Here is a 21,164-nt window from a genome sequence, read left to right on the forward strand (position 1 = left end):
CTAAAGGGCCATGTAACTCTTCAAAACATGGGAAATTTAGACCTAAAATGGCAGTATTGTCCCACGTAAGGGAAGGGGAAGCCTCCTGCAAGAGGACTTTATTCAAGGTACTCCATGCACAGATCTCCTCTACTCTCTCCATTTTGGAAAAGGAAAATTGAATCCAATCTTTCCCAAACCTTCAATACATTTTTCATATTTTTTGTAATTCTAAAGGGGAAAACACTCTCAAGCAAATCAGGAAAAATGTCTATAAATAAGAAAGCAAACAGCAACAGCCTAGAAATGAGCTGTGCATTTTAAAAAGTACTTTTAATAATGTTGGTACATCTAAAGCATGATGGGGGGAAAGCCCTCATCCTGTACATGTCCAAAGGTCGTGCTCACGTGAGCTGTGCCACTGACAGTTCCTCTGACCTTGGGTTATGGGATGAAGTGAGGAGCATGTCAGAGGTGACAGGAAGATATTTGTGCTGCTGCAAGCCCTTGTATGCTCCATAGCCTAACATTTTGTGGAGAACTTCACACCTGCCTCCTCACCTCTCCATACCTGGTGTTCCCACATACTGCATGGCCTGCTGTAATGAGGGAGAGAGTTTTGTCCATCGGCAGGCAGAAGTGACTTAGCAAGACAGAAGAAAGGAGAGCAGATAGAAAGGAAGAAGTCTTTGAGTCTGATTTAGAGCCTCTTCAATTCATTTAATGGCTCCCACTTCAAGGGAGCCTTCCGTCAGGTTCTTAATGCAAGCACAAGCTAAAGCTTAGCCCAAAAAATACATGTCCCTGATAGCATGCACAGAAACAAAATTAAGAAGCCTCCCAAAAGAAATGTATTTTTACCAGATTCTTCCCCCTCCTTTTGGCTCCACATTTTTAAAAGTCTTAACAACTGTTTCTTTACACAGCAAGGGGAAAGATTTGCTACCAAACCCTTACCCCTGCCAGTCTAGCTGTCTGCATCTCAGAAATATTTTACCATCTGCAATATAAAATGGGAATACGCTTCATTTTCTGGTAATGCATCTGCTGTTTTGTTGTTTACAAAGCACATAGCTACATTATATCCTACTCCGGGACACAAGTCCTCATAGTATTAGAATGCAAACATTTTCACAATAACTTGAGTGCAATACTGTGATGTCTCAGCTAGCTAAATGAATCAGTGACAGGTAAAATATGCAGAGCTGCAGTTTAATGAAAATTCAAATCAACACTTCACTGCATTGAGGGGCATTTTCATTTAGCCTTCCAAAGCCATGAAAAGTGGCTGCAGCTCAAAGAGACGTCAGCTTTGCGAAGTTGCCTTGAGCTTGAGGAGGGCCATCTCCAGCGATGCCAACTCCACATGATGCAGACAGTGAGGGTGGCGAGGCCAGCTCCACTGTGCCCTCAGTGACCCTCAGATTTTTGTCAGCCATGCACAGCTGGAACAGAGATTGCTCCACTGTGCCCAAAGCCCAACCCTGTACTCTGCCAAAAGGGGCAACATTCTGACCCCCCATCTGATCCTGTGGCGGGTGTTGTGAAGCACCCTACTCTCCCTCTCATCTCCAACCCATAATTTAGGAGTAGTCACAGGGAAGAGAACTTCTGAAAAGTATTCCAAGCCTGAATCACAGGAAAATCCAACAGACTTTCAGTGTGTTTTGTGCTGCGCTGCCACTCAGAGCAGCTGAAAAAAAATACCCAGCAGACCCAGGCACCTCTTACATCAACTCTTTGAAAATGCCCTTTCAAGCTCATGTTAAAAATGAAGCTACATGCTTTTTGCTGCAACAATTCATCTAGTAAATGGGGCATTTTAGTGGATGTATGTAAGGAACGTAAAAACGCATCAGGGCCCATCTCAGACACCCTTTCCTTTCCATTTGACAAAGAGGCCCCAAACAACTCTCCAGTAATTGAGGTCACTGACTATAAAATGCTGTATTGCCCCTGGCTGGAATCACTGCAATACTTTTTCCTGCTGGTGGCAGCTCTGCTTTCTAAGTGGAATGAACTGAAGATATATGGAAACCTAAGATAAATAATCATAATACAAAAATGAAGTTAAGCATAATCTCCCTGCCCAAGCCCTCCCCATCCAAAACTCAGCCACCCATTTTGTCAGCACCCCTTCTTCACCATCATTAAAACTTAAAATACTTTTATTTGATAAGAAAAATTATATTATAGTTTTCTTAATAAAAAACAAAATAGAACGAAAAAACTTCTCCAGTCGACAGCAAAGCACAAGACAGTAAGGCTCCTCCTCCCACATCACTGCAGGACATGGCATGAGCACATGCACAGAGCTATGCTTAACAGTGCCTAGAGGGAAACATAGCACTTGACACAGAAGGAATCCTCTGGGCAGCTGAAATTTTATGATCCCAGCCAGCACTTATTATGAGACCACTTCTCCTCACCTGGCCCCCACACGCACTTTCTTTCACTATATAAACAAAAGCAGCTAGTGTAGCTGCAGGGGAGGAACTGTGGTGCAAGGAGGTACAGAGGAAACAATGACTGTAGCCACTACTGCAGATACACTGGAGCTTCAATATCTTAAAAACAACTCACTGACTCGGAATGTCAATATTTCCGTCTTTAAAACACAATCAAACCATTCTTTTGTTTGTAACACCAAAAAAATTCCACGTCCTGTCAAAAATAGCTTATGTCATTATGTGTATGTACATCTTAGTTCAGCAAAACACTATTTTGGCAATAGATTTTTTTTTTTTTTTTTTTAGTAAGAGCTCTAGCAAGTCTCCCCTTTCCCTCTTCCATGTGATTGATTTACAGTTGGTATTTTTGCATCTGTTTGGTTTAAGGTATTCACAAGCTGGTTTTGCTGTTGAAGCTAAGATGCAAAAATTTCAGGTGCCGATGCTGCTCAAAACAGGATGGCACAGCACTTCATCTGCTCTGCTGTAGGTGGATTTACCTCCCTGAACATAGCAGATGGGGCTTTTGTTTTTTAAACAACAACAAAAACACAAAATACTCTCTCTTTTGTTCTGGGGAAAGCCAGAACTTCAAACATGCTGTTGCATTCACACTGTGACTGAATTAGCTAGGACAATCAGTCAACAATGCTTTTACCAGATGATATGGTCAGACACACCAGGTGAATTCTCCTATTGCTGGAGTCAATAACATTGCCAGTCTCTCCCATAAAGGAGGATTTCTTTTGGACGTCATTTTTTCCAGAGTTTAGGCTGGGTTTCTTTTCAGTTTGTTTCATTTGCCAATCTCATTAATGAAACCTGTTTTCCTTCAAATAGATGTGTCTACGTATTTTCAGCATTTAGTGCATGAGGAGGGGTGACGGGAAGCCAGCGCATAGAAGAATACAGTGCCTAATTGGCATAGTTTTTAGATTTTTGTTTTCCTAAAAAAATAGAGATTATATTGCTACAGCTAATGATACGTGTAAAAGAGCAAAAGCTCCACCTTTTTTCTTTATTTTGCCTTTTTTTTCCCCCCTCCCATTTTTCCCTCTGGTGTGCAAAAGTAAGCTCCCAAATGTCGTCTGATCATAATGAGTGGTATCAAAAAATGGAAAAGGTGATTACAAATTCAGTAAGGTAGCACAGACTTTTTTCTTTTCTTTCCTTTTTTTTTTTCCTTTTCTCTTTTAAGTGTTCGAAGTGCTAAAACTTTGCATGAAAACAGGCACTAATTTCATTGTCATCATCATGATCTGGTATGAGTTAGTGTCCAAAGGAAGATCAGTCACAAGTAAGGGAGAGGGGAGATAAGGAAGGGATAGCGTGCTCAGGGATCTGTGGCATTGATTATCGTTTTATCTGGAGGCGCCCATCCTCTATACCAGGTGCAGTAACCTTCCAGCCTCTGGATGCAGGCATAGTGCTTCGCTTGGTATCCTGAGTGGCCGAAGTTGGAGAGCATGTCTGTCCAAATACACTCATTCTTGGAGGTGGCAAAGCAGGGCAAATAGTAGCAGGGCCTAATCTGCAATTGGAAAGAGCAATCAGGTTAAGGCTACGTGGAAAAACAACATTATATAAAATGCCTTTTTACCAGAGACAAGGGATTCAAAATTCCACTCCCTAAAACCTTGCTTACTAACCCAAAATTCAGCCTCAGTTCAGTAAGCACGTAAGCATCTGCTTAGCTTCACATACACAGGTAATTCCAGAGTCAAAAGGGTTTTTCAGGTGCAGAAAAGTTGAGCTTGTGTCTACATTTTTGCAGGCCTGGGGCCACGAGCAAAAATCTTAGTGCCAGTGCCAGGCTATGAGGTTTCAAGCACTCAAAATGTTTACACAGGAAAAAAGCTGGACATATCTTGCCAAGCCTCTGGTACCTGATTTCATTCATCTGCAAATGATTCTGCATGGATTCTGAAAGCCTTCCCCAACCCCAATTAACTCCAACAGGGCATTAAAAAGGCATAGACTCTGCATTTTTATTTGATTATCTCTTCTCTGGTCTCAACACTAAAGCTGAGCTTTACTTTTTCCCTGTAAAAAAATTGTTGTTCTCATTTCTCTTCCTGGCTGTTCACTAGCATCATTGGTATTATCAGCCATGGGAAACAGAATTCTAGGGTCTGAATGTCTTAACGCCACCTAATTAGAGACGCACATACCTTGCATCCACAGCCCAGATGATAACGATGATTCAGTCCTTTACGCTGGGACAGAGTCAGCCGGTCCCATTTCTCATACCAGTTGCACAGGCCAGTGTAAACCTTCCCTTCATACACACGGCCTTGAAAAGAGAGACATGGTCACAAGTTAGCACTTCTCAGTAAGTTAGGAGAGTTGTGCCAGCTGTAAGCACCAGCAACAACATGCAGGTGAGTCATGCTGTCAAGCTCCTCTCAACAACAGAGGAAAATGAATTGACACCTTCACTAGAAACAAGACTTGGCAACTGCCACATTTCTGTCTCCTTGTATCCCCCCATCTCAGCAGTCTGCATTTCTCCAGCTCATTCCAAAAGGGATCTTCCATTTCTGGTGCAGCCAAGTAGCAATCAGTTCCCTGTGACAGACATGCCAGCTCAGGTATGATTTGACAGCTGTGGACTGTCATACAGCACACTTGTCACAACTTGGCTGGGTATGAGAGATACTTTAGGAAAGAGAGGGAAATCTAGAGAGTGAAATGACTCTTAGCATTAAAGAGTACTGAGCACCAAAATACTGTTGGCCATCTTAACACTTGGGAAGCTGCGTATAGAGCTGTCTACGCAGCTGCCTGCGTCCTCAGCAGGTGTATGTATAGAACAGAAGAGGTTTTGATTATGAAGAAGTACACTGTCCTTTACCTGTAATCAGATATTGGTACTTGTTGACCTCCAGCTTGACTCCACAAAGACTCTCAGAGGCTTCTGTGTAGATGTACTGAACGTGCGGCATTATCTGGAAGCCCCTGTACATCTACAGAAAGAATAAAAATGCTTTAAGTCATCTTAAGGTGACAACTTTCCACTTATATTCTTTACAGTCTACATTCCTAGACTGTGGTGGCAAGCAGAGAACTTTTAGTGTTTACAAGGGTGAAGGACTAATGGCACTAGCTGGACGCTGCTGGAAGTCTCCCCACCAGATCTGCTGGTAAAGCAGAATACCCACCTGCTAACAAGCCATTGCAATTCAGCACAGGGACCACTTTTCCCCACTCGCATTAGTTCCAGTAGCACTGAGCGAGCAAAGTGCCAACACTGCAAGCTCTGCCAACATCCTGAACAATTTTTTCCCTTATATAGCTCATAATTAGGGAGAAATTAAATTAGTTCAAGTTTGGAATCTTTCTCCTTCATGTGAGTTAAACAATTTCTTCCAAACTAAGGGATTTTTCTTTTAAACAATGACCCTCTTTTGCAGTGTTGCTGTTATAAGAGTTTCAAACCTTTGGCACTTAGCATAAGCAACTAGCATACACAACTCCTGCTGACCTCAGCAAGGATTTAATGTTTCTCTAACTAAATGAATGCAGAAATAGACTTCTACCCCACCTCCTAAAATTAGCCCAGTACTGATGGGCGCCATAAAGAAAAATATCATATATATATAATTTGTCTACACCCCTTCTCCTTTTTCAGTTCAGTTTAATTGACATACGAACCCACAGATACAGTGGCAGTTGGATTCAGTTAGAAATTAGCATGTGTCCCTATCTGACCTGACCTTACCACTGCAATTTAGGGAAACTTATGCCCACCCCTTAGTAGCATAATGAAGTCTGTACATAGCAATGAAACAACCACTTCATGGACCCAATAAAACATATCCTATTTTTGAAACACTGAGGATGATTTTCCTGAAACTTTCATCTTTAAAATTTGGTTATCTTTTCAAAGCATTCAGTCTCTCTTTTCTCCCCACCAACTGTATGAATGGCCGATGTTTAAAAGTTAAAGGAAAACAATAAGAGTCAGAGAGAATCACAGTTTCATAGCATTTCCCAGCCTATCCTTTTCTCTGTCAGCTTTATTGATAGAGAGCACATTCACAGTCAGTTTAACTGTAAATATCAAAGTGAGGCAAAAGAGAAAAAAAATTACCAAGCAATCCCAGAGCTGTAGATCCTTGCTGCTGTGTCACCTAAGCTGTGGTATTGTCCTCCAGGCTGTATTCTATTTCTTGAAGTCCCCTATTACCCCAGGATATTTCACTATTCCCCCAACTCCTTTAAAAACAACAAACCTTTTTCTATCTGAAAGAATGTCTGTTGATTTAACAAATTTTATGCTAGGCCCAGATACCGCATATGAAAATATAAAAAACTGCTACTAGTTCTGCTATGCCGAGAAGTCAAACTATCTCCTGGGCATCCACAGAATGTCTGACAGGCTTTTTTCCTCCTTAGTTATATTACCTCAATCAGCATAATCTTATAACAATATCACAGCTCAGTAACAGCACTGCTGCGTACAGTGAAAGCCATGGCAAAGGGTTTGCATTTTCCAGCCTTCCTTCTACACCCAGCAAATATGCAAGGAAAGCATTTTTTAAATTAATCATACTGTATCAACAAAAGCTCACAGATCATGTTTGGAATACACCATTGTGTCCATAAGTGAGCAAAGTCTTTCAATGAATATGGAAGAACTGAACCTTGCCTAATCTCTACTTTATCCCTGCAATTTTCTTGGTATGGGATGATCTACTCAGATTTTCCAGTTATGCTCAAGATAGCTGGAGATCTAGGTTCTGGCACAAGTATCCTGTCTGTCCTTAGATGAGCTATTTTAGCCCTCAGTACACTTTTGCTCCTCATCTATAGAACAGCTCTGCCTGGCTTCCCAAGGGTACTGTGAGAAAAGCCACATAGAATAACAATCATGTGTTCAGACCCCATTCTAGTGGTAGTCACACCAAGAAGCTATGATAACAGTATCTAAGCAGATAAGAGTAGCTAAGATAACAGCTGGGGCTGCCCAGTCTCTCCAGGCAGTGTATTATCTACACTGCAGAGAGCTGTACGCTGTGCATGTGCAGTACAAGTGATCTGTCACTCAGAGCACTAAGCTCCAAGTAGTGTTGGGCTAATTAATTATCTGTACTATAAAGTCTACACGTGAACAGGCATGCTTTGAGCCCGTTCTCCCCCTTGCAGAAAGGGCTACAAGCTAGACTAATCATTCCTCTGAGAAGCTGCTCAGGCCCTTCCTACCCTTATAGTCGTCACTCCTCACATCTTCTGCAACATCAAGCTCAACATGACTGCCTATGAAGTAACTACCGTTGCTGAACTGGGGTTTGGTTTTCAACTCCTGGACCTCATTTCCTATTCACATTACCATCAGGGACACCACTGTCAGGGTCACTAAAGGAAGCATGCTCAGCCTTTAAAAAGCACTTCAGCTCACCTCTCAGTGACCCTCATCAATGCCAACAACTGTCACACTAATTAACCCAGTGCTGGGGGCAGACAGGGCCTGCCTCATCCTCTGATGACTAAAGAAAATTCACCATGACCTTGGTTCTCAGGGGAGGAAAAGGAAAATTTGGCAAAGGGGAATCTTCTACAGATGCCCTCTTTCAAAACAAATAAAACAATACCTTAAGCATTATTTTTGGATACACAAAATATCCTGGAAGTGCTATTAGACCAGTCAGAAGAAAATCAACAGTGAAGCTAGCCTCTCTCCTAAATGCTACCCTTGGAGTCCTCCTGTCTTCAGAAATGCATATTTTCGGAAGCATAATGACAGGGAACAAAGTATTAGCAAGCGTCACATGGTGGTGTCTGCTAGTGCTGTTCTAGTTCCAGCTGTGTCAGCATTCCCCTTAGCAGCCCCCATACCACCTCAGAAATGCACATGCAAATCCTGGGGTGGTTCCTGCTCCATGATTAACTTCACCCTGTGATACGATGTTCGTCCCTCTATCCCTCCTATGTGAGATTGCACTAGATACGAAGGCTTGGAGTCACCTTGCCTAACCTTCAGCTACCTAAAATTTAGGCATCCTCTCTAGTCAAGCACCAAGAATGGGCACCTCCAGAACAACTCAGCCCATCCTAAAATAGCTGTCTACAACTGGTGGGCTGAATTACCCTTTGGTGGTTCCTGTCTCTCTCCATTGACAATCAAGAGAGCAGGAAAGACTCAACACCTCATTTTAGTCTGTCTAAAATTAAACTAAATTAATCCCACCCCACTTCATTCCTCCTGGGACTATCAGGTTTCACTCTTAGACTCATTTTACAGATTAGCAACAAACCAAGGAAAGCCTCTTTGCTTCTGTCAGCCTGTGCAGAGTGCTGCCATGGTCAACCAGGACTGTTTGTGTACATGGAGTAGAAATATCTTATCTCCTTGTTTCCTTTGCCTGTTTCCTGAAATAGGTTTGGGCCATTCTCAGAATGCATTGCAGCATCACAGAACATGCAGGGGTTAGATCACTCCTGTGCAGACTTCTGAAACATGATCTTGAAATATTTTTAAATTATTTGAGAAAGCAGTGGGGGAAGGCAGAGGGTGCTTGAAAAAGCACAAGGCCTTTTCAGACAACAAACCTGAATGCTAGAAAGCCTGGTGCTGTTCTGTGCCTGTGGGCTGACCTTGTGCTGCAGTCCACACCCCAAGCTGGTTTAGTTGTGAAATTTAGCAATGAGTTCAGGAGTGTTAGTGAGAGCAAGAATCGGCCACAGCAAACTCCAGGAACCCATGAAAGAAATACAAAGATTGTTTGTTGCCTTTTAAGGCTCTCAGTGCTTTTCACAGGCAATTCAGTACTCACTGATGGACTAAATGGCTTGTTTATTTTTCATCTGCAGGTGCAGATGGGTTTATAGGTGGCCAAAAAACACTGACATGTTAGTTTTATCTTCAGAGTTGTTCCCATGCAGCTGTGCAGAACCATAAGCCTCCTTAGTTTTCTTTTCAGCAGGAGGACAGTCAGCTTTCAGTGGGGTGAGGAAGGGGAAAATTTGCTGCATCATTCTGAGCTCCCCCACTGTATGGAGCTGAATCCCTCTTTATACTGAAGTCTCTAAGCTCAGCAGAGAGACAGCAGGGTGTCAAAGAAGACACTTGGTTTGTTTGTTTATCAAGAACTATGTCCTCCGGACATTCCAGTTCTACTGAGCACTTTGACTGCTTCAGGTTCCTTCCTGCCAAAGGTCACAGTTAAATGTGCAATGCAACATCTCACCAGCCCACCACCTATGTAGCAGACATAGAGGCAATTTGACCAACACACGATCTCCCCTTTAAAATCCCTCTTGCTTTTGTTGGATATGTAGCTTCCTAACAAAACACTGTGGAACTGCTCCTGCAAAAAGGCAATTTTCTCTTGTGGTCTTGGCATGAGGACGTTGCAGATTGCAGCAGTATCTGCTGTAAACTCCCTGGCCCTGTGACCCGATGAAAACAGCCAGGACAGGCTCAGGCATCTCATTTAAAGATTGACATGATGGTGTCTATTGACAGTAGAGTGGCTGCTGCTCTACTCAACATGCTTACCTTGCCTGGGCTTATACTCCTCCCATACAAAAAAACACATAGAAACCTCTATTCGTAGCAGGCACATTGCTGCAGGCTCCTGGGTCAGGGGAGGAATGCTTAATGCTGTTCCAGAGATCTCTGACACTGCAGGTCACTGGCTGACAACAGGGCAGGCTGCATCATTAGTTAGGAGAGAGGCTAGCATTATGGTTGATAAAGGCTAGTAACTCATTTTGGGGACTACTGTTATTCTAGATCAGCACTGGACCCTGTTCATGGTCATAGAAAGGAAGCACCAAACTCTTGGAACTGAGTAAGAGGGAAAGTAGGGGTCCTGAACAGACCGAGATGAAATCAGAAAAAGAGAAGCTGATGAAGCCACTGCAGCATGAGGACATTGAGTAGTTTTGTAAAGTGGGGTACACTGGCTGAGCTGGAGAGTGACAAAGCTGGCCAAGATGCTGCAAGCCTGATGAGGCCAGGGACAGAAATAAAAAAAAAAAAAAAAAAAAAAAAAAAAAGAGTGGCAGCATTGGCTCACTGTTGCCAACATAGACAGTTGCCTTTTTTACAAATACAAGTTAATCAAGAAATATATATTTCCTTTTGAATCTTAAAAATAAATTTTTAAGATTAAGGAAATTAAGTAAACCCAGCACCTCACGCCCTCTTATTCAAAGTGCAAGCATTCCACTCTAGTGGAAGAGCCACGCCAGGACCAGATTTGGCTACGTGTGCATTTTTGCGACAGCTTATGAAACAGGCTTTGCGTCTCCTCCTCCCAGCTTTCGTGCTTAGCTATAAACCGCCTTATAAAGAGAGTTACTGTTACGAGGCAGGCAAGTGACTGTTTTTTCTCTGAACCTTTACTTTGTCTAATATGTTTCAGATTTCTGCAGTCTCTGCCAAGCTTTTCCATTCCCTTTTTTTTTTTTTTAAAGACATAAACCAGTCTTATGACTGGAATGGCATAGCCAAGAAAAACAATCTAGGGCTGATTTTTAGCGTTACATAACAAGGGGTCAGTTTAAGAAAAAAAACTTAGACCAAAGCAGCAGGTTGAGTGCAGTTTGTCCAGCAAAGAATTAGAGCTCTGAAGAGAGGAACTGGAGAAACCAAGCAATTGGTGTAGGAGATCTACCTCTTTTCACCTTAGAGTCAATACTTTACAGCTCTTCTGAGCTGATATTTGAAAGCTACAGTGTTTGGTTTAGCTTTTTATAAAGACTTCACTATACAAGTTTGATTTGTTCTGTACGTGGAAAAAAATGCTATCATTCTAACTGCTGGTCACAAAGAATACAAGGAAAGGAGATGAAAGACCGCTCTCCCAATGCTGGCAGACCCGCCTGCCCCCCCCCCCCCCCCGCCTCCCACATCTGGACTTAATTAAAGTGCTGCATGGAAAACCTTGCATTTCCACAGTCTAACACTGCATATGTTGAACACAAACAGGACTCCAGTATCTAGAGAAGCACATCTGGCATCTTTTACTACCAGGAATTTTAAAAAAAAGGAAGAATTCAGGAATTCAGCATTGTATGTCAGGAATGACGTCTTCCTGCTCCTTTCCCCTTTTCAGGCAAATTTCTACCAATTGCTGGTTACCTTCCATTCTGGCTGACCAATACGAAAAGTTGAGAAGCTCTTATTTTAAGTATGCAAAATCTATTCATTTTTACACGTTAATTAGAATCATTATCATATCTACAAGCCTGTGTGGAATGTCTGCAAACATACCTTCATCTGCTTGACTGTGTATCGCATCGTTCCAAATGGTCCATCTTTCATGAGCTTCTTCCCCACAACTTTAGCTCGGATCACTGTCATAAGAGAGGAAAAATACAACAAATTATGAACAACTTCACACAACATTTAGGCTAGACCCTCCACTTCAAAAAAGCCTCTTAGATAAATTATTCTGTAAAATCATATCACATTATACAATCATATCACATTATACAAACACCGGAAGTGGCTTCATTTTTACAAGGGCTGCAGAAAATAAGATTGGTGAAGACCAGTCCTCAGAGGAATAAGAATCACTGTTAGAAAACCCTGTACCCCAAACGCCACTCATACAAACAAGAGGACAAAAAAAAAAAAAAACCAAAACAACCAACTCAAAATTCCATCAATCAAGAGAAACATCAAATTACAACATTATTGTACAAATCTTACCTAAAATCTTATTCATTAAGCTTCTCATTATAAAGGTTATGAAAATTATTTCAGTAGAATAATCCAAAGAATGCAACACACTCATAACATGACTGACAATGTAATAGTTATATAGAAATCCTCCAGAAACACCTTTTTTGTGGAAAAGGAGATATCAGATACTTTTGCATAAAGCTTATATTGGTACACCATTGCAAACAACGCAATTCTGCTGAATAAACAGCCCACTGGTTCCAGACTACTGAAATCCAGCGACTAAAACAGATCACATGCATCATTTCCTCTGACCCTATGAAGGTCCTAATCATAACTACCTGCACGGGACAGAGGTACTGCTTTCACAGCAATCTTTTGCAGCATTTCATCTGTGTTTTGCTGAATGTATCCTATTAATGCATCACAGAAAACAATTCATTAAAAAGCAGGAAGGCATGCGAGGGAGACAAAGAGGTGGAGGTACTCCTTTGCAAGCAGGAAAACCCAACAAGTTATTATTTGCATTACAGAACTATCTAAAAGTAGCAACAAATTTCAGGGATCCATTTTGCTACACAAGCAACTTGTTGCTTCTTAGCTCATTTAGGTTTCAAAGAGCTGTAGAAGCCTGCTGGAAGAAATGGGAAAAAGAGGAGGCTAAGTTTTTGTTCACTACCTAGACCAAATCAATGAGGCAAAAAAGCTTGTCCCAGCTTTCTGAATAATCTGAAGAACAGATTTAAAGGAAGAGACAGGTCTGCTTAAACACACCAGTTCCTGGAACTTGTTCCATGAGGGTGGTGCGAAATGAAGACAAACTCACTCTTGCTCTGATTTATATCCTGTGCTTCAGCCAGACTTGTCAAATAAATTTTAAACTAGGTAAGACAGTCCTGCTGGCTTTGATTCAAAGGACCAACAAAACCTTCATTCATTGAGTGTCAAACTTAATTCTTATTTTTTTTTTTTCAAACTTCTATTATCCAATGGCAATAAAAGCCAGTACAACTTTATTGATTCCGCTAGTTAACAAGTTGTTCAGATTTTGATTTACTCCCTTCTTCAAAATTTATTAGCTATACTGAAGCATGTCCTTGAGGACAGAAAGTATGTAAAGAACTAGCTTCTTCCATTTGTTGCCCCAACCACCAGTGAAGCTACAAAAACCAGACTGCCTAGGGGTCAAGGAGAAAGAACAAAATTTCTTTAAGGCTTTGTGAATTCCAGGGCCCTTCACTAATGCTGGAGTCTATAGCAAAGGGGGTCAAAAATCTTCTCTTCATCTACTGCATATCTGATACACTGAACTTGAAAAAGCTGGTGTTTGCCGAACACATCTGAAATCAACAATGAAATCTTGTATCTTATTGACAATTATAAGAAATATACTAAAAGGCAATATTGCAAAACACTACAGTTTCCAAACCAGAAAACAGTTAGCATAAAAGTTGACAGGCACATTCCCAACTGCTGACAAAATATCTAAAAATCCATTTTCTTCATGTACTTCACTGCTAGCTTGGCAGCCCTTTAACTTCTAGTTAGAGTAGCACAGCCACTTCAGAAAGAAACCAACTTTGATTTATGGACTAATCAACAGCTTCACCATAGGACCAAAGATTCAAAATGTACATCTAGACTAGCACTTAACAGCATCCCAATTTCAACTAATGCTACCCTTGCAAGCAGTTGGAAGGATCTCTCACTAGACTAAGAAATCCCTGTATTTTCAGATTATTGTTCCCCAATAACGTTAGAGAAGAACAAACTGTCCTAGCAAATTCACCTAGTAAAAACCATGAAAAACCTTAGTGTGGGCCGTCACTTCAAGCCTTTTGTAAATGGGTCAAGCCTTCTGTATCTCAGAGAAGTTGCCTTTATCACCCAAATGGTAACTTTTCTAGGTAAGTTCCTTCCTTTACCAAAAAGCTAGGAATGAACAAAGAACCCACCCTGCCTCATTTTTTCCCATATTAAAGGAAAAGTCAAGCTGTTTGCCAAGGAGCAGAGGATACTCCAACTTAAGTTTACCTCCTGTATTTTGTGAGGCTAAATTCCAACCCCCTGAGGATTAGATGTATCTGGGTAACAGAAGAGAATTGCTGGATGGATAGGACTGCTCAGAGGTTGCTCTTGCATGTCCAGTTTCATCACCCTAAGCCTCCACACATGAGAGCCACTTGTAGATCTGCCCAGAACAGAGCTCCAAGCTGCAGATCTGCAGCCACATGTTTCCCAGATCCTGTCTTTGCTCTTTCAAACCACCGCTCACCAGTTACACTGCTGGACCACTCTTCACACCTGGTCAGAAGATAAAGAACATTCTTCCTAACAGAGCAGGGGCCATGAACACTTGCTAGAGGAATTTTTCACCCTCTGCAAGTATCAAAAATTTACAGTATTTCTGCTGCAAATTCAGTCCCTGTTACGTTAACGAAGTCAACTGTTTACTTCTGGGGATGCCTACTGCTTGAGCAGAATGAGGCAAAAGGTGCTGTGACTGCTCCCCTGAACTCCTTCCTTCTCCCTGAAGCTCTATTACAGTCCTGCTGTTACTGATGGGAAACTTTATCCCACACAAGTGGTCACCAAAATAGCTGCATATTTTTAAACCACAATTCCTTTGAAGTACTGCCTATGAAAATACTCCAAGATGAATGTTTCTCAGTACTTTGGGGTTTTAGGTCAGGTCACTTTGTTGGACTGGAGCAGTTGGCAAGGTCTCATGAGTGATTTGTAATTATTTATGAAAAGTTAAATTAGATGAGGATATAAATCTCGATAAGACAAGCACAGCAGCCATACTATGATTCAAAGAGGAGAAAACATAACAGCTGCTTCTCAACATTTGACATGGTTAAAAAAATGAGGGAGATAACAGAGAGAAGGAAAACTGGATATTTAGTTTATATTCTAAAAAAAAAAAATTAAGAGTGTAACAACCTGCTATGTTTGAGGATTCAAGAAATATATCTAACAATGTATCACAAATGGTTAATACATATCTCTTTTCCCTTGACTTTTTTTTTTTTTTTTAAATGTAACTAGCTTAGTGGTTAGGAAAATCGACATGGCTCAGATTTGCCACAGGCCTAGTATAATGCAAGCAGCTAATGGTTTCTATTTCACTGACATCTCTAGTGTGGTACAAACTGTCTGCATGTATACACAGTGTCTGCATAAATACACACACAAATCACATCTTTTTCCGAATGTCACTGGATAAGGCCTTATAAAGGCAGACAAATCAGAATGGGCACAGGAGAAAAAGGCCCTACACGCACTTTTACCTGCCCAAATGCACACATATCTAACTCTTGAACTTTATCCTGTGGACATTTTCTCAAGCACTGATAGGAAGAATAGGCCTAAAGGTAAGATACAAAGCAGAAGAGGACACTGGCTTTACAACTGAGATAGCAGAAGGCATTTTTTTCATGAGGCAAGGAATAGACAAACAGGCAATGACCAATGTAAGGGAAGTGGACATGTGAGATGAAGACAAGCATTTGCCAAGCTGAGGAAACAACATGGTGAAAAAGACTTGTAATTACCAAGTCATTTCATTCAGGCACACACTAGCTACTACATGTGTAGTAGCTCTTTTTCCCAACTGAAAATCAAAGGCATCAACTGTCTTTAGCTCAGTCCAGCCTGTGCCCTTTATCGGGGCCAGCCACCAGATGGTGACACTATCACAAATCTCACCTTCCCTTAACAAGAGGTCAGTGGTACACGCTCAAGCTAACACCACGAACCCCAGTTGCATGCCCAACTGCACCTCAAGAAACAGATGCTTTCATGCAAGTGGGCTTGTTGTCATCCATAAACAGCATTTTAAGTGGAGGACACACCCTTTAGAGACCCGGATTTGCTCCAAACCCATTTCCCTTGTGACCAATTATCATGAACAGCTCAGGAAAGTAACAACTGCTACACTTCTCATTATTGTTTCAAGGATTTATTTTATTGGTGTGCAATATGAGTATTTTTAAGTGAGAGGTCTGGCTGAGATGCATGCTTACTGCATTTAAGTAAGTGAAGGATGTGGAGGATTCATGTTGTTTACTAATGGAGACACAGGGGACAAGTTATTCTCCCAGTCCATTCTTTTGTCATCCAAATAGTGGCAAAATAAAATATACAGGGAGCAGCAATATGACCAGCAGGATGAAGAAAGGCTTCTTCTATCCTGAGGCCACTGACTACACCAGGAACTAGACAGCAAAAATAACCCCCAACAGAATGGCGCACTTGGCAATGCTGCCTTAACACTAGACACAGGACATGCCAAGGAGGAGGGCTGCCATTTTATTCATCCAAAGACTATACCAGGGCTCACTTCCAAAAGCAATTTACTGAGAACTTTTTACCAAGTTTACTAGCAGCTCTCTCATTCAGCCTGTCTCACAAAATCTCCTTACTGTGCTGGGACATGCTGGAGGGCTCACACCACGCAGGGCTAAGGCAGCTGGTATGTTTAAGACTCCTGAGCATGCCTAGCACACTACTGAGGTATTAGTTTATTCTGGCATTTATGCAGGTGTCTCCTAACCTAGTCAAGGCAGGATGCTTTTACATACAGTTTTTCTAGCATTGGTGCTGCTAAAATACAGAACTGCTGTGTCTGTCTTGCTCACTCTCTCTCATGAACTGCATTCCTTATCCCACTCCCCTGGCTGATCTGTTAGCAATTATTACCAACACTCTTGGCCTCCGTAAAAACAGAGGACCATAACTACAAGTGGGTTATGTCCTTTGGACTGGAAGTCTGGCCCAGCTATATGCAGCCTCTTGGGAAGCTCTATTAAACTGCCTGGTGGCTGTAGGCTTGTATGAGAAGCAAGCGGGTGGGGCCTGCTTTGGAAGGGGAACAAGCAAGGAGCCTCTCACCCTCAACCTCCTCCACTTCCACAGCAAAGCAGAACAGAGGGGAAAATGCTGATGACAGCAGGGGGATTCATGAAGAGGGGAAAAAAATAAGATGTAAGTCTCCAGTCTGTTTGATGATCTGTCTGTACTGAAAGTCACCTCCTCCTACATAACCAGAATAGAATTATTTTACAAATTAAAGTATTGAATTTGAAGGCTTTTTGCAAAGCGCAAGGCAGATGAAAAAATACAATACAGGAGCTTTCTTTTGCCTTGTTCCATCATGACCTCCAGCCAAAGCCACAAGAGCAAATCAAACCTCTTTTGTTTTGTCTTGGAAGAAGCCAAATCTAGCTGTGCTGCTACACAGCATCACCAGAGAACCTCACCAAGAAAGCAAAAAAACGTAGTGAAGTAAGAGGTTCACTGCTGGCTGCCTTCCTCTCATACCCCTCACCAACAAACTAGCTCCCATTACTGGCAGTCCAAATCTTGACCTCTTGCCTTTTCAAAGCACTCTGAGGAACACTGACAAAGAGCACCTTCGTGACACCAATCACCTCTACCAGTCAGACAGTTACCACATAAATATCACATTGGAAAGGACTTGTGCTTACTTCAGCAAGTGTGTTGGAACATTTTGACTAACAATAACAGTCTAAATAAAAACAGGAAGGCAAGACTCCCAGATACCTTTCCTTCCCCCTTTCTAACCAGAACTATGACATTTACTTTTGGCCTTTGTTTTACAGAACAAAAAAAAGCTTTCCCTGTATAGGACATAGCAAGGCCATTTGAAGGTCACCCAAAAAAGTGGAAGGCAAGTAAATGGCTTCACCCAGGCTCAAGCTCTGTCTAAAACAACTGATCACAATTGCAGTTGCTAAATATTAACCTGGTTTGCCATGCCTTCAGATTTCTCTGCCACTGAGAGTCTGTTTGCACAAGCTGAACTTCTTGATTTCCAACACTGCAAAATAAGGAGTGATACCACTCTTGCATACAAGACTATGATTGCATCAGACCTCCCACACTTCAAAAAGTATATACTGCTCTAGAAGGGCTTTACTTGGGACAAAGTTAATCCTCCCAACAAATTAAAGACGCAAGGTTGCATAAAACAAGCAGAACTTGGTTTGTGCTTGGCATTTCACTTGTAGCTTATTAACTGGATACAATTTTTCTGATGGCAGCAGTAGCAAGCATTTTTCTCCCTCCCCATATGGTGCATCTCACCCTATGGAAGCCCAAGCTCCCTTTGAAATACATTAGAATCTGAGAGAAAGGAGTGGTCTTTGTTAGATAAGAAATTGCAAATTCTCTTCTAGACATTTAATTCAGGTTCCTATATGCAATTTGGTTGAAGACTCCTCAGCTGCCCAGCACTGACCCGGCATCTAATGCCTGATATTATCTCCCTTGCTTTCCCATCACACACGGATAGTCTGTTTGGAAGATGGAAGAAAGGACGGGGAAGAAAGGACGGGGAAGAAAGGACGGGGAAGAAAGGACGGGGAAGAAAGGACGGGGAAGAAAGGACGGGGAAGAAAGGACGGGGAAGAAAGGACGGGGAAGAAAGGACGGGGAAGAAAGGACGGGGAAGAAAGGACGGGGAAGAAAGGACGGGGAAGAAAGGACGGGGAAGAAAGGACGGGGAAGAAAGGACGGGGAAGAAAGGACGGGGAAGAAAGGACGGGGAAGAAAGGACGGGGAAGAAAGGACGGGGAAGAAAGGACGGGGAAGAAAGGACGGGGAAGAAAGGACGGGGAAGAAAGGACGGGGAAGAAAGGACGGGGAAGAAAGGACGGGGAAGAAAGGACGGGGAAGAAAGGACGGGGAAGAAAGGACGGATCTAAAATGCATTTATATCCATTTACAAGTAGAATCTTCTAGATTCATGTGTAGATGGTATGTTTCATGCCAAGTGAGACTAGCTTCAGGAAATACCTTGTGATAAACACAGAAAAGCCAAAGGAAGAAAAAAAGAAAAAAAAAAAAGCAACGTCTGTTGTTACTAGCTATTACACCTATTAAACTTGGGGAAGCCAGGTAAGCCCAAGAGATTGTCTAGAACAAGCACAGAATGTAGCTAGTTGAGTCACAAGAGTTACACACATCGCTAAGTTAGTCTCACAACTTGCATCAACAGAACATTCTAGGTTTGCTAGAATAACGAGCATGCCTACAGCTTTGAGAAACCTCTGGTAAAATAAAAAGAGAAACCAATGTAATTCCTGGCCCATTTTTCTGTCTCCTTTCTAGCAGGCTTTTTTTAAACTTACCACCTAAATATTTTTTAACTAGTTACTGAAAGCTGAATTCAGGCTAGAGGCAAAATGCAGTAGGCAAGTATCAGAGTAAAGTAAGGAGAAGTGGTGCAAGCGGAGGGAGGGGAAGGGAGTGCCTCATGAACAGCGCAGGAGAGAGGCACCTTGTACTTCTCTCCAAGGGATGTTTTCAGCAGAATGCATTTTGCCTCATTTTGTGCCACTGACAACTGCCAAAGAAAAAACTGCTTTCAGCCAAGGTTAGCAGTGTGGGAAAGATGGTTGTCAAAACCAACACACAAAAGCAGTTCCAGAGCCAGCTTACAACAGTGGATAAAAATAACAAGCATATGACTCAAAGCTGATCAGGGAACACTCAGCTCAAAACACCTTTTCCATTTTCTTTTCATAGGATTTATGCAATAAGATTTAATTCAGTCCTCACTTCCAGATCAAGTACTTCTAGACACAGTACATACAGGACAAGGGGAAGCCAGGCTGAGACAGACAAGGCTCTGGTTTGTCATAGCTCTTTGGAATTGTTCGAAGGAGCCACAGGTCTAAGCGTTCCACTCAGAGAATATGGCAGAGCTGAAGTGAGACCAATTAGGGGCAAATGGAAACCATATGCGATTTTAATGAAACAAGGAGCTGGTGCACATGGCTTACTGCTGCAGGAGCATTTACTGCCTGAAAGGAATGTGCATCTGGCATTGATCATTTCCCAACCCATCAAGTGAGCAGTAACATGGAAATTGGAGCATATGATGAGAGATGAATTGCCTAAAGAAGTACACTTAGGGGAGCAGCCTCTGCAAGGAGAAAACATGTCCTTTGCCTGTGATTTAGTGATACAGTTGCAAGTGAGGCTGATCTTCCATTTCCACAGATCATGATAATAAACTACAAGAACGAGTGGCCAGAGTTATTAAAATGGATCGAGTGGTATTTTAAAGAACCTACTACAAACACAGAAATCCCATTCTGATTCACATGGGGCAGACTTTTACTCCCTTGAGGTCACGGGCACTGCTTAAAGAATAAAGTGCTGTTGATCCTAAGCAAGGGTAATATACAGTCCTCAAATGCGACGTCTGTTGTTGCAAGTATTCAAATGACATTGCTTTTACATGTACATCAAAATGGGTACACAGCGAGGAGATTTGAGGCTGAAGAGGCAGTGTAGACGCATTCTTTTTTTCCATTTTTTCTTTTTGACTGCAAATTTCCCAGGAAGTTTCAGTTCTGCTGAGAAAGAAAAGTCCTTAGTGTGCAAAGCTGTAGATAAGTTGCTCTATTGGGATATGGTCATTCCTTCTGCAAGCTGTTGTGTTGCAGCTTGATACCTGGTTATCAGAACAAAACCACTATCTCCACCAAGCAGCCAAGAGACTGTTTGCATACATCACAAGAGGAAGTGGGGAAAGATGCTCTGATCTAGCACTCAACCATACATACAGTGAATGTCCAGGGCTGAACCTGGTACATGCTACTTTGCATTTCATGTAATAGTGAGACATCTGCAAAGCCAGATACATAGAACTGGCATGTCTTTGCTCTTCAGTGCTAGATTTCCTCTGTGGGATATCCGGAGTTAAACATAATAAATTCATCACTGTATTTTTCAAGGAGGCAATAGAAAATTCTTGAGCCAAATCTGCCTATTTATTAGTCTTCCTTAACCCACCATGCAATCCATGAATGCACCTGGGACTCACATCCAAATGGTGCAACAGGAAGAGGAGAGAGTCCTGCCAAGGAGAACATCTGAAAGCAGTTTTCTTCTGCTCATTAGAAATAGGGCAGCTCTGACAGCCCATGTAAAGCTTTCAAAACAGGGAGTATCAAGAGCCACAGGCCTGGACACTCCCTGCTTCAGCAACTTACTTCAGAGGACCCTCCTTGCTTCAGCACCTCGCCTAGCTGGGACCTGTGCCAGCATTCTTCAAGGAGGCT

The 21,164-nt window shown here is 42.1% G+C and overlaps 2 protein-coding genes across 4 annotated transcripts in view; one reads left to right on the forward strand and one right to left on the reverse strand.

Moving 5' to 3' along the window:
• The window catches only part of SYN3 (synapsin III), a 184,690-nt gene that overhangs the window by 49,452 nt on the left and 114,074 nt on the right, over positions 1 to 21,164 (forward strand). The gene's annotated exons all lie outside the window — the stretch shown is intronic.
• Positions 2,130 to 21,164, reverse strand: part of TIMP3 (TIMP metallopeptidase inhibitor 3) — a 35,613-nt gene continuing 16,578 nt past the window's right edge. Inside the window, exons 2-5 of the mRNA XM_068402054.1 lie at positions 11,653 to 11,735; positions 5,284 to 5,395; positions 4,601 to 4,722; positions 2,130 to 3,960 (exon numbers count right to left, since the gene is read on the reverse strand). Of these exons, the coding sequence (XP_068258155.1) occupies positions 3,763 to 3,960; positions 4,601 to 4,722; positions 5,284 to 5,395; positions 11,653 to 11,735 (515 nt within the window). The 3' untranslated portion in view covers positions 2,130 to 3,762. The remainder of the gene's footprint in view (positions 3,961 to 4,600; positions 4,723 to 5,283; positions 5,396 to 11,652; positions 11,736 to 21,164) is intronic.

Source organism: Nyctibius grandis, chromosome 5, assembly GCF_013368605.1.
Source record: "Nyctibius grandis isolate bNycGra1 chromosome 5, bNycGra1.pri, whole genome shotgun sequence".
In the NCBI taxonomy this organism is placed as follows: Eukaryota; Metazoa; Chordata; class Aves; order Nyctibiiformes; family Nyctibiidae; genus Nyctibius; species Nyctibius grandis.